The sequence below is a fragment of the Falco cherrug genome, chromosome 4 (assembly GCF_023634085.1).
Source record: "Falco cherrug isolate bFalChe1 chromosome 4, bFalChe1.pri, whole genome shotgun sequence".
Classification (NCBI taxonomy): Eukaryota; Metazoa; Chordata; class Aves; order Falconiformes; family Falconidae; genus Falco; species Falco cherrug.
The window spans coordinates 61,570,591-61,584,057 of record NC_073700.1 but is presented as its reverse complement, the minus strand read 5'-3'; the positions used below and the strand labels follow the sequence as shown (position 1 = coordinate 61,584,057).

Below are 13,467 nucleotides of genomic sequence, written 5' to 3'. Positions count from 1 at the left end.
GGAGCGCAGGCCAGCACGGTCGCGGTCCGTGGCACCTTGGCAAGCAGGTTCTGCTCCGGGCCACCACCAGCAGCCGCTTCCTCGCCACAGCCCCGGCCCCGCACTCCCGCCTCTCCCCGCCTCGTCGCTGCCAGGCCAAGCAGCCATGGCCGGCGGGCGGCTGGGCGGGATGGGGTGCTGAGGCGACGGAGGTCCCAGCGGCTGCGAAGGGAGCCTGGCGAGAAGCGACGACGATCTTCTCTTGGCCCGGATCCCGTCGTGCAGAGCGAACCGGCGGTTCCTCGAGCAGGCCTGGAACGGAAGGCTGAGCGACACTAACGGCGGCGCAGCCGGTGCTGGTGGCTGCCCGGGGCGGGGGCAGAGCGCGGCGGGCGGGCGCGTGGCGCGGCGGGCGCCAATGGCACTGCTGGGGCCGAGGCGCCTCCTCGCGGCAGCACAACCGCGCCCCACCCGCCCCGCGGCGGCGGTTTGGGCCGGGCCGCCCCGATCCCGGAAGCGGGCGGCGGTTGGTGTCGGTGCGCGGTGAGCGGGGCCGGGCGCAGGATGCGAGGCGCTGCCGCCCTGCCCCCCTGCCCGCTCGCAGCTAGAGCCCGAGGAGGAGGAGCAGCAGCAGCAGCAGCAGCAGCGGGAGGAGCCGCAGCAATAGTAGGAGCCGCAGCAATAGTAGGAGCCGCCGCTGCGAGAGCATGAGCGGGGCCGCGGCTCGGCAGTCCCCCGGCGCGGGGGCCGCCACGGATCCCGCCGCCGCGGAGAAGGCCGCGGCTGGGGACTCGGTACCGGAGCCCCCGCCGCCGCTGCTGAGCGTGGACGTGACGGGTCTGGTGTCACAGTTTGCGAGGAGCTTCGTGCTGATCTTCCCCGTGTATGTGCTGGGCTACCTGGGGCTGAGCTTCAGCTGGGTCCTCATCGCTCTCTGCGGGCTCTTCTGGATCCGCAGGCACCGCGGCGGCAAAACCTCCCGCCTGGGCCGGGCGCTCGCCTTCCTGGAGGACGAGGAGGAGGCGGTGCGGCTCAGCGTCTCCTCCGCGGATCTGCCCGCGTGGGTGAGTAGCCAACACCCTTCGGCGCTGCCGACGGAGCACCCGCGCCCGGCGGGCAGCGGGCTGGGGGCCTGTCACCTCGCCGGGACCTGCGCGACGCCCGCACCCGGGGCGGCCCCCTCCTCCCCGGGTGCGGGAGAAGAGGCTCGCTACAGGCCGGAGGCCGGAGCCCCGGAGGCGGCCTGGTGGGAGGGAGCGGGTGAGGAGATGGCATCTCCCGCGCCCCAGGCTACTCGTCGCGCTGTGCCGGCCTCTTTCGAGACTCGGTGTCCAGTGGCGGGAGCGGCGTTGCCGAACGCGGGCAGGCGGTGTGACCCTCCCTCCGCCGGGGTGGCCTGTCCCCGCGTCCCGCCCGCCCGCCCCGGCGCGGCCACCTGGCTGGGTGGCACCCGCGGCCGCCGTGTGGTGACAGCCCCGCGGCGCTGCGAACCTGTCATGGCCGGGGTTTCCCTCAGAAATAAACTTTACCTCAGACTTTGGGTTTTCTTTCCCCTCGGATGCTGGTGACGCACACCTCTGGGATGTAGCGAGGTCTCCATGGCGCGCAGATCTCACGACTTGGGCGCGAACCTTTTCTTAAAAAGTTGAGATCAGAGGCAGACAAAATCGCTCTCTGAATGGTTTTACGGTTTTCAGTAAAGCATTACTTAATACGGAGCGACATAAAAATGAGGTAGTGTCCTGGCTGGTTTCAGGGCTGTGGTGTGAGGGCTGAGGTAAAGGGGCAGTGGTGGCTTGATTTGTGCATTGCTGTTGGTTTTAAAGGCTTTCTTTGCAAGTGGAGTCTTCCTTTGAAAGTTTTAAATAAGTCTTTAGAACTACCTTTTTTATTTCTGAAACTCAGTTTCAAAGTTGAATGCTGTTTCTTCCTTATTTTTATTTTGGAAGGTTAACAATTTTTTAAACACAGCTGATAGCGAGCCACCCGACAGGGTCAGTGCTCATCCAAGCCTCCCTATGTCCTGCTCTGCCCTGGTGACCTGCTGTGCAGAGCTCACTGCTCTCTTAGTCTCCATACGTGAAGTCCTGCGGGTTTCATGCTACACCTTTCCATGTCATTTCTTTGTTCACTACTCTGCTTCTCGGTAACAGCCACCCACATCTCTGCTAGGTAGGCATTGCAGTGGCCCTGCGTTGGGCAGTGTTGTAAAGTATTCAAGTAGCTGTTTTCATGTGATCAAATTGCAGTACCTGATGTGACCTGTCCTATCTCTGCTAAGGAAGTTATAGGAGTTCCAGACATCTGGAGAGAATATAGTCTGTAGGTGTGGGATGGGAGTCTTTTTTACTCCTGGTTTTTCATGTCTTTTACCCAAGTTCTAGTGGAAGATCAGGGTAATAATGAGGACAGTATTTTAAAAGAGATGAAGTGGTTTTACTGCTTAAACAGGTGTGACTCTTAAATGATGCGGTTAATAGCTCTTATGTTAGTTCTCCATTGGGTTTGGTTTTTTTCTTGTAATCGTGCAGCAATATGATGGAAGTTTTCTGATTTGATGCATTTGAAATTAATTAATTGGAGCTAGGTTTGTTGTGGAGGGTTGTGTATAGTAACCATCTGCTGTTAACTAAGCAGTAGATAATCAATCTTAGTGCTGTGTGTAAATTTTATTTTAAATCACAATTTGTTTACCATTGATGAAATGGCAGTTAATATCTGAGTGGAGTTCTCCAATAACAGAAGGTTTAGAAAGGGGCCTCTTGACCCAAGTTGTGGCGCGAAATAACTGCTGGCTGCAGGCACCTGCATATCCTATAGTATTATGAGAAAACAACTGATCAATATGCAGGGTTTCCCCAAAAGCGTGACCTTCTGATACTCTGGTTGACAGAAGTATTGTAAATTGCTGTTGGGTTTTTTTGTGGGTTTGAAAACAAACATTGTTTGTTTTCCCTTATAATAATGTTTTCAAATTTTGACGGTCTTGGCTCTTTCTCCTGAAATATGTTATATTCTGGGAGTATCATTTTTCCAAATGAATGTAAATATAAGCTTTATATTGGTCTTCTTGCTGCTTCCATAGTGTTTCTTGGAAAACTGCTATTCTTCCTTTTGCTTTATGTGTGTTGTCTTAGAGATTAATGGATTGCAATCATATTTCAAATAAGAGCTACTGGATGGTATGTGGAGTCTGACGTGTCTTTAATAGGTATCAAGTTTAACCATCTTATTGTGAACTTCACACTGGAGTATGTTCCCTTGGTTTCTGGTCAGGGAAATAAACTTTAAATCACTTGAGTAGGACAGTGCCATGTTTTAAATGTAGGAAACCTTTACTCTTTTGGGACTGAAACTGAGGTGTAATAAACCATTTTTCAATTAAAATTATGTAAACATTTACTTGGCATGTTGTATCTTTCTGGGCTCTTGATTGGAAAAGAATTTCAGCTGTGTATGCAAGGTGTGATTTCCTTCCCCACCACCACCTACCTTGGACTGATAGCTGCTTTAGCAATTCATTTTAAGTATTCAGTAGTACTGCCCTGAGTTATATATGTTTTAGAAAGTGGCTATTGCAGGAGAAGATTTTTCTGCTGGCAATATGCTCAGTTATGATTTGAAAGTGATACTGTTGTGCTACCACACTAGAGTTCATAATGTTAATTATTAGTTTCCTAAATTACCTCTTCCGTAAGTAGTTATACAATAGGAATATTCTGTGCTGTGCATGAAAAATGAATTAATTCAACATGGATACAAGTTATGTTATTTAGAATATCAACACTGAATTATTTAAAAGAAATACGTATGTGCTAAACAATATTTCATTTACTGTCTGAAAAGAATAAGATCTGTACTTACAGAGTTGGTAACATGTCGTTATAGCTCTGCTGGGTGTTTGGAAGATGTCACTGATTATATGGGGTGGGAGGGAGCAGAGGTGGGTGCTTTTCCAAGTAATTTAGAACTGTGCAGCAGAATTTACAATGAGAAAGGATTGGAGATCAAAATGGTCTTCAAATAAAATCGACGTTTCCCCTTTGTTAGCAACATTTTTATACACTATATGTATTTTTATGCTGGAATTAATGCAGTTAAATTGCAAACATATATAAGGAAAGTGGTAATTTTAAGTATCACTGCTTAGAAGACAGAAAGTATGAACCTAGCTAGGACTTTCAATTTTTAAAGGCCAGGTATCATGTTGCCTTTTATTTTTAAAACAGTAATGGGATTTCATAATCGTAAGTGGCATAACAAATATACTTCTTTCTCAGAACAACCAAAAAAGTTAATCTAATTTTGCCATTGTAGGGGTTTTTGGTTGTTTAATGTGATTTTTATAACATGCCAACATACCATGTACAGCATCTTTTTTGATAAGTGAAACTGTGACTCCTGTTTTCTTCAACATAGAGATAAAAAGCCATGCTGATATTTTTTCTCTGGATTAGTTGTAAACTTGGTCTGTTACCAGGAGCTGTATCTGCATGAAGTCTGTCAGCCATCAGCAGGAGACCGAAATAGGAACAAATCTTGGCATTTTAAAATAATTGATTCTTTGTATCCCTAACTGTGTATTATACAGAAACTGAAATACTGCACATAATTGTCATATAAGTAGTGCCGTATGAAAACATTAATTACAAATCTGCTGTAGCATTTGGGGTCCTGCAGACTTGCTTGAGTTTTTGGTCTAGTTTAGAGTGACTTTTAGGGTTTTGTTGTTGTCTCATCTACTCAAGGTCAAAGGAAGAACCTGCCTGAACCTGCTGTCTAGCCACCTTTTTAACTAAACTGATTTACAGTCCTATTATAAAGAAATCTGGTAGATCTTCTTTCCTTGGGAAGCTGTATGAAATTCTTGCAGACTGTGAATTACCTATACCACCACTACATCCTATAGGGAGGAGATAATGTCAGCATGTACCCGTTTTGCTAGATGTAGTATATGTATGTGTAGTAGATGTGGTATAGCTACAATAATCAATAAAATAGTTATCAGCCCGTGTTCAGTTGAGTGTTTTTGCAGTGGTGATGTTCAGAAAAGCTTGATTTCAGTGGTAGTTGCATATTTCTTAATTGAACGTTATGATGAATGTTGAACAAACTGCTAGTGTTTAACGGATGAAGAACCGTTCTGAGTAAAAGCAGAGTTCAGAACACATGTCTGAAAAAGGACATTGTGATTCATAACTATGAAATTATTTGTATTTAGTCTCCTGTGTTAGAATAAAACATGCATACATGCTTCCCCCTGCGCCCTTTCCTCCCAAGCCCTTGCATGAGCTTGTCAAATACTTCAGTTATATGGCTAGAGCAGCAAAGACTTTGGTTTTGACTGATATTGGGAGGGCAGACCCAGTGTTTGTGGAAGAAGAACGGTTATGTAAGTCTAACGACAGGGTCATATCCTGTACTGAGTGGCATCTGTAGAGAAGGTTGAGGGGGGTTACACTCTTTGGGGTATTTGGTACAAGGACTTCTTCATGGTGAACAAACTTGCTAGCTGGGTCTTAGATTGGTAGTTCAGGACAGGAATCTCCAAAGAATCCCTGCTGATGGGTGTTAAGTATGTACTCAGTAAACCTAATGAATAAGTGGTCTTCTGCAATACAGTGTATGTTTTTAATTGCCACAAAACAAAAAGCTTTTTCTCTTTAACTTATACCTTTGGTTAATACTGTTATTACTGTAGCTGTAGGAATCGTGGGTGAAGGTTTTATACAACATATTAAAATATGAAAAGGAAGATTGTGAGGCATTGTGACACATTCTTCTGATCCTTTCTCCAAATGTTAGTTGAGCATGTTAGATTGAATTTACCGAGTGACTTATAAGAAAAATTACTTCCGTATATGGCTACTTAATGCTAAACTGGATCTAATCAGTTTATACGGCCATACTGCAGATGGCCATATACTCTAGGCTGCCAGCCTGCATCTGGAAAGCATGAAGAGGTGTGAGTAAGAATAGAATAATAACTTGCAAGTATTTAACAACTGATGTCCACATCCTTCTTCTGCCTACTCTTTTAAAAAACTGCCTTCTGTTCTAGGAGCCTCTAGTGTATGTGTACATACATACGTTTATTGAGGGTTGTGTGTTGTCTTGTGGTTAGGTTTTCTTTTTTAAAGAAGAAATCTAGTTTGGTTCAGTATTACTTATCGTAGTTAAGGTGACCTGGGTGACTTTATGAGTACCCCATAGCTCAGACACATGTGAATAATGGTTTTAGAGTTGGAGAACCAATTAATCATATCTTCCTGTTTCTGAAAGTTTTCAAATTTAGTAAGTTAAAACTATGCTGAGATGATGTCTGTCCAATAACATATTCTCTCACATAGTAACGTGGTAACTGTCACTATGGAAAAGGATCTTTACATATGAATCCCAGAATATTTATGGTAGAAAGCCATGTGATGAACTGATGTTTATGAACATGATACCAAACTGCTGAAGAAAAAATACTGAACTGAAAGTATTAGTATGACAGGCCTTCTTAATATGTATGTGTAGTACTTTTTTTTGTTTGTTTTTTTTTCTTCCATATAATGAATGATATTACATAACGGTTATTACTGACTTCTGGGACTACTGCAAATGTGTTCTTGAAATATGCTGTTTTTTTGAATAAGGAAGATATGTACAAAATTTTTTTTCTTCCTTTTTTTTTTTTTTTCATTTACATTTCAGTTTGCTAGTGTTGTTTCCATGCCTAAATAGTTTTGCATATAAGGGCTGGCCCAGCTTTAGCCATATCTGAAAATTTGGGAGTCATAAAGACCTTGTCAGCGAAGAATGAAGTTTTATGGAAGGAAAAAAAAGTCTAGAGCAGCAGTCGACCTTTCCTGCCTCTTTTACAAGATCCTTCTCACTTTAAATTACTGTTTGAGATTGTTGGCACATCAGAGTATATTTGGAGATGCATTCTATATATATATTTTTTTTAATATGACAGCCTGCTGGGAAATAGGAAGATGAATGAAGGTTATTGTCAAAACATTTTCATTGTAGCTTATAGTAATGAAAGCCTTTTTTAGGAATTGTAAGTATTCAAAACAATTCTTTGGAGTCCTGTGCTTGTTTTTTAAAATGAAAGAAGAGGCAGCATTTTGTTTCTGGTAAGATAAAAATCTTTGACTTAAACTGCAATATAAATAAAATTTTTTATCACCCGTTTATCAAATAATCACTGATTATAGTACTGAAAAGATTCTCTGATCGCTGAAATTGCCTTTAGCATAATTTCTTTTGACCTTTGCAACAATTTTATGCTGACCATATGCCTGTAGTGAATCTAAGGTATGGATTTGTGGAAGCCGTTTTTAAAACTTATTTTAAAATACGAAGTTTTAAAAGAATGCTAATTTTTAAATATACTCTGTAGTGCCTGAAATTAACATATGCCATGGATTTGGTATGTTTCAACATGTAGATAGAAGGGCATCAATAAAAGAGTATGGTCATTCTGGAAGGTTTATAGAAATAAGAGGTTTAGATAGATTTTTTTGACCTGTGAAATCTCATCTTTCTCTTTGTTTTTCCTAATCGTTGGACAATATAAAATAAACCTGATACTACGCTTGCCTAAGGAAGTTTAGGATGGACACCCCACCAGCAGCTTTGGAGATTTCCTGTGGCCTAGCAGGGGTCAGCTTCTAAGTTTTTTGTATCAAGCTTGAAAGGCCAGCAGAATTTCACATGCAGTATATGTAGAGCTGCTTTTGCATATTCAGGAAAAATACTGTACCACTTCAACGAGGAAAATTAAGTCCTTATCTTTGGCTGGTATTTGTGAGCACTTAATAAAAATAAAGGATATACAGAGATGGAGTATTCAGTGTAGAATCAAATGTGAATAAGAACAGTGGGGAAGCAGTATTTTTATAAGAGGGGAGAGTGTTTTTGTTCTAAACAGTTGTTAGAATTAAATTATGAAACAATTATTTAGAGAGATCTGGCATTTTATCATTTGTATAACTTCTGGATCATGTGGTACTTTTTTGTTTCTGAGTAAGATTTGTTTCAGTTGAATGAGAGAGTTGTGTAAAGTTTAGAAAGAAAATGTTGGATGGGGAATAAGAGGGAAGAATCAAATCAAGAATTTGCTAAAAGTGACCGTGTGTGAAATGGTGGAAGCCAGTTGCCAGTTTGATGTGAGTTTGTAGTTGGCCAAGACGTTGAGGACCCTTCTTCAGTCGCATCTGCCATGCACTAAATGCTTTTCTCATTTTGCGCCAGAAGAAAGAGGATCTGGACGGCACTTGCATTTCTTAGACAGTCTTAATATGTTTGTTGAGGAAGGCTTAACTTCTCACTGGATGAGACCAAGGTTCTGTTGGGGCAAATAGGAAAAGACCGTAGTGTAATTAAAGATGTGCGTGTCTTTTTTGAAAATGAAGAACCAACTTAGATTTGTTTTCTTTCTGGTACTTGCCACCTACTCTGTGTTTTGATTTAACAGATGTTGTTCATTCCATTATGTTTTTAATATAAGTTTTGTGACTTTTCTTATCTGGCAATAATGGATCATTGTAAAGCCTGGAAAGTTAGGTTATACAAACTTGCCAAGTCAGCTAGTGGAGTATTTAATGAGTTTCTTCTCTATTGACAAATTTAGGCCAGATTAAACTTGTTTTATAAGGAAGTTTGATTACAGAAGTGAGGTTTGAAAATCCTGAAGCCTTTCCTGACTTTGAGGGCATGTGTTCAACAAGTATGCTGGCCTTGCTAAGTCCATTCCCTTTACCTCAGCTTCTCAAGACACTTTGTTTTGATCCCTTTTTCCTTAACATAGTCCTGTATAGTCTCTGTCTTTATGTCAGGGTTCAGGTGAGGAGCTGTGTCCCATCCATCCCATTGCCTCTTGAATCCCATTGATATGGTGCCTGGGACAGGGAGGAAGAGAGGTGTTCCTCATCCTTCTTGCAGAGTCATTTGATCCTCATCCCCAGCCTACTTCTAGGTTTTTTTATTCCCAGTAGCTTCTACCAAGCTTCACGTACCAGTCTTCGTTAGACTGGTTCAGTTCTTATTTTCATTGCAGTTTAGATGATGCAGCCCTTTTTTTGCTTTTTGGTTTGATTTTGTACCCTCTATGTGCTTCCTCTGATACTGTTAAAGTTATTAGAGGAACAGTTAGAATTTTAAAGGTTCTTCCTACTAACGGCTCCTTAATCATGAGAATATATATACATTTTGTTTCTAGGCTTTTCTCTGCATTCAAATACGCTTATTGCAGAGAGGATCAGGGGGTTTTGTAGTTAGAGACTGATTCTGCAGTTTCAAAACAAAGTAAATGTGCACTCCTGACAAAATGAATGTTTTGCATCCAGTTGCATTTTCCCACTGCTTTCTTGTGCCAGCTTAGAATTTACTTGGCCATCTAATTCTAAGTTTTTTGCCAGGTTTGGTGTTCAGCTGGATCAGTTCCTTGAGTTAGTTTACTGTACAACCACAGAAGTGCTAGTGCCTACAAAAAGGAGGTTATGAAAGCCTGCGGACAGGTTTAAAGTGATATGAAACAATAGCTTGCATGAAGAGGACTTTAGAAAGATGTGGCAAATAACACTGCTGAGGTGTCTTTTTGGGGAAAGCAGAGCTTGAACTTGAACAGTTTATAATGTCAAGTTGCACATGTAACTTAATTTATACTGTTTCAACCTGTGTTAACATACTTAATCGTCAAACATACAAACACTCAGTACTTTGATCCAGCTTAAAAGGTGGCCCTGTTTTTAGTGTGTGTTGGATCAGAGGTCCCTTTCAACCTGAGTTATTCTATTGGTTTTGTTTTGAGCTGTCATTTAAACTAGGTTTCAGTCTCCAGTTTTGGCTTACAAATGGTAAGAAGCCTTTTCTGCATAAAATACCAGTATTTGCTTGACTATTAAGTCTACTAGCAAAAAAAAGGGGGGGGGGGGGGGGAATTGATGGCTATCTTTAGAGAGGTGTTTTGTGGGAGGTAGTGAGACTTCTTAACACATTCAGATGCCTGTCGGCTATATAGCTAGTATTAAAATTTTGTGCAGCACGTTGCTAAAACATACAGTTTTTCAAATGGAACTCCTGTTACATAAATAACCTTTGGAAGACGCATTCCCATATAATGAGTCATTGCACAAAGTTTTGTCTGCTACACCCTGATGTGACTGTAAAATTCTCCTTAGGAGTTGAACATCTGAAACGGGGCTAATGGTTTTCAGCCAAAGCAGTCTAGAATTATGTACCCTGAAGTTGTTACTAGAAATACGAAACTAGTTTTACTTGGCTGAAAATAACTGTCATATGACAGACAAGCATTACATTGTCATCTGGCTGTCCTTATCATATAGCAGCATGGGTCAAGTTTACATTAGTTCAATTGCAAGCACTTTCACCTGAGGGATTTATATTTGCAATGTAAATTGCATATCTTTTTGCATCTGTTTTAATGAAGACTTTAATTGAGAGAGTCTAAGTACAGACTGTGGCACTGTTGTTTTTATAACCTTTGTTTGCATTCCTTTGGTTAGATACTGGCGCATATGGATTATCCAAACCAGCTGAAATAATTTCCTTCAGGAAAATTTTGCAAGATGTAACACAATATGCAAAATTAAATGTATTGATAGTCCATTGTCTGGTATTCTATCACTGTCTACCTTAAAAGGAAGGTGGGAAGAAAGCAGGTGAATCTCTAAAATTGCAGTGTCGTCTTCATATTTAAAAGTAACCACGAGATATGTTGAAGCATGAAGGTAGCTATAAAACCTTAATTGTTCTGCTTTGAATGAATTGTGCAGTGTTATGATCCACACATCTGCTCTTAAAGTTTGTGTTCATTTTTAAAATAGTGTGGGGAGGAAAACATTGGGGGGCAGGAACTCAAGTGGAACTTAAAAGCTCTGGAAGCTTGTAGTTTGCTTTATATTTAAGCATGATTACTGCTTTTTTGTAATATATGGTTCTTCATGCCTTATTTCAGGTTAGCATAGCTTGATATAAAAACCGTGTACCTATAGTTTCTCAGATGCCCTTCTTCACATAGCATATTCCATAGACTGTTAACTTAATCAGCTTTGGAAAACAATAGTGAATAAGTTTACAACTTTATATCAAAAAACTCTACAAGAACTCTTGTGGCATTCTTCTGCAGGGAAGAATATTATTATAAGACATGCTGTGAGTTTTTGTGCAGGCTTATAGAGTAAGCTCTCAGGACTTGTTGATAGTTAGCAAGTTTGATCTGTCTGCATGTTTCAAGCAGACTGTTAATGTAATGAATGTATGATACCTCAAATGAGGAAATGTCTTTTCTTAAATTGTTAATATTTCCTATTACAGTAAACTCGCTGGTCTAGAATTTTGAAAAATTGTAATTTGTGTTGAGGCAAGTCTCTTCTCTCCTCCCCCAGTTGATTGATTCATCTTGTTAATTGTTAGACTAGAGTGCTAAATTCTCTTGTATGTGTGGCTAGGAAGTTGTCTTAGTCTAGTAATCAATATGATGCAGACAAAATTTATATTTTAAACTGCTGTGTTCCTCACCCGATGACTTTCTCCTAAAATACGTGAACTAGAAAAAGAATGCTTTTGCACCCACCCACCCTCTGCCAGTTAAATGTTAAATAGCAGCCAGGAAATAAGAGAATGGGGAACAAAAAACTCAGTGTACAGTCATTGTACTTGTATGTGTTTTAAGAATATTCAACAGTGATTGATACATTAGCTTAAATAGTAGTAATTTCTTGTTCTCTAGTTGTTCATGGTAGTCTTTATTTTTGTTTATATTTTAGGGAAAATATTTGAGCTTTTGAATGTGTGTGGGGTGGGGTTTTTTTGGTTGGTTTGTTTTTTTTTTTTTTGGGTGTGTTAGGTATGAGTACTGTGTTGATATAAATGTGCCTAAACTGTTCATGTTCCTTCGATAAAATAAGTTTCTTATTTCTGTCTTGGTCATGTCTACTAAATTTGGATATGTAGAAAGCTTTTTAAACAGTTGCATTAAATACTGCATGTTTTATTTTCTGGTCTTAACATAGATGTATGATAACAGAAAACATACTTGCCAAGAATTTTTTATTTCAGTTCCTTTGTGTTCTGAAAGTTTTGCAATTATGCTGTGAAGTTTCTGTTCCATTTGTGTCCTATCCTTCATGAGCTCTCTAAAGTGAGTATCAAAAGCATTACCAATCCATTCACTTTGTTACTTTGATTTACCAAAAAAAAATCCGATGAAGTTTGGGTCGTTTTTTTCCATTTTAGTTCATTAGAGTTATCAATTACACATAGAGCCATAGTAACAACCTGAAAATAGATTTGATTTGGAAATCGCTTTTTTTACAAATCAATTTCTCAAGAGAATAAAAGCTTTAATTCTACTATATGAGAGATGAAGAACTACAAAAGTGTTCTTTTAAAACAGTAATTCAAGGTTAAGTGGTTTTCTTCCAGCACGCACATGGTGTTACTGGTGTACCTGGTCCTTTATGCTGAATTTTTTGGTTTTTCTGGCACAGCTAGGAAGGAAGTCCGTTGTACTGGTACGGCCATAACAATGCCTCTGACAAAGCTGTCAATGGAAGTACAAGTGTGTATATGTGAAATCAGGTATTTTTCCTCTTGTGTTAAAATTTGTTGGTTGGGTTTTTTGTTTTTGTTTTGGTTTTTTTAATTTGTTTTTTGTTTTTGCTAGTGTTTGAAACTGTTGGGTTTGGGGAGAGGGTCTACATAGTGTTGTTCTGGATATTATGCAGAGGAGTGGTAGGCAATTGTAGTTGGCAGTTCCTGTCTCAGAGTGCAGACAAGGACCATTAAGGCTTGATGAACAATTTTTGCAGTTGTTCAAACATTTACTTGAGAAATGGGTAATAGAAGAACTCTATGAGATACCAAGAGACAAGGAGTATTGGTTCTGGCTGAAGGCATCTGAACTTTCATCTTCACTTCAAGTGTGTTTGGTATTTGGGGTGTGGAGTATTTGGTAGATATTTTGTAAAACTTCTTTTGGGTAAGAAGTTGAGGTGTTTGTGCTTGATGTGCAACTCTGCTAAAGGGGTAAAAGTGATTGTAGCTTTGATTCCAGTTGTTTCAAAGCATTTATGCTTGGCTGTAATAATGTTGATTCACATCTGTGTCCTTGGGGCGCAAGCTGAAATACTGTAGAGTATCATTTAAGTTTCATTCTATTGAAAAGTAATAGAAATGTATCCGCTTGCCAGAGAGAGCAGACAAGTTCATCAGGGTTCCTAGAATTAATGGGTTTTAAGCTCTGACAAATCACTTTGGAATTTCTTCTACTGTAAAGTTCTGATTCTTAATTCCCATGAAACACATAAGCTTCTAGTTTAGATGTAACCTGTAAGAACTTACAAGGTCATTTACTTTCTTGCTTGAGACTTGCAGTGCTTGGGGAAATGGTTTTTCTTTTTATCAACCCCAGTTGTTCTGTGGGTTTTCATTTGTTCTAGTTTTTTCTTTCAACCATCAGAGTGATGAACT

The 13,467-nt window shown here is 40.7% G+C and overlaps 1 protein-coding gene across 2 annotated transcripts in view; it reads left to right on the top strand.

The window, feature by feature from the left end:
• The first annotated feature begins 508 nt into the window (after positions 1-508).
• ESYT2 (extended synaptotagmin 2) overlaps positions 509-13,467 on the top strand; it is an 84,420-nt gene continuing 71,461 nt past the window's right edge. For both annotated transcript variants that reach the window (XM_055707747.1, XM_055707746.1), the window contains exon 1: positions 509-1,043. In XM_055707747.1, coding sequence (XP_055563722.1) covers positions 687-1,043 — 357 coding nt within the window. In that variant the 5' untranslated portion in view covers positions 509-686. The remainder of the gene's footprint in view (positions 1,044-13,467) is intronic.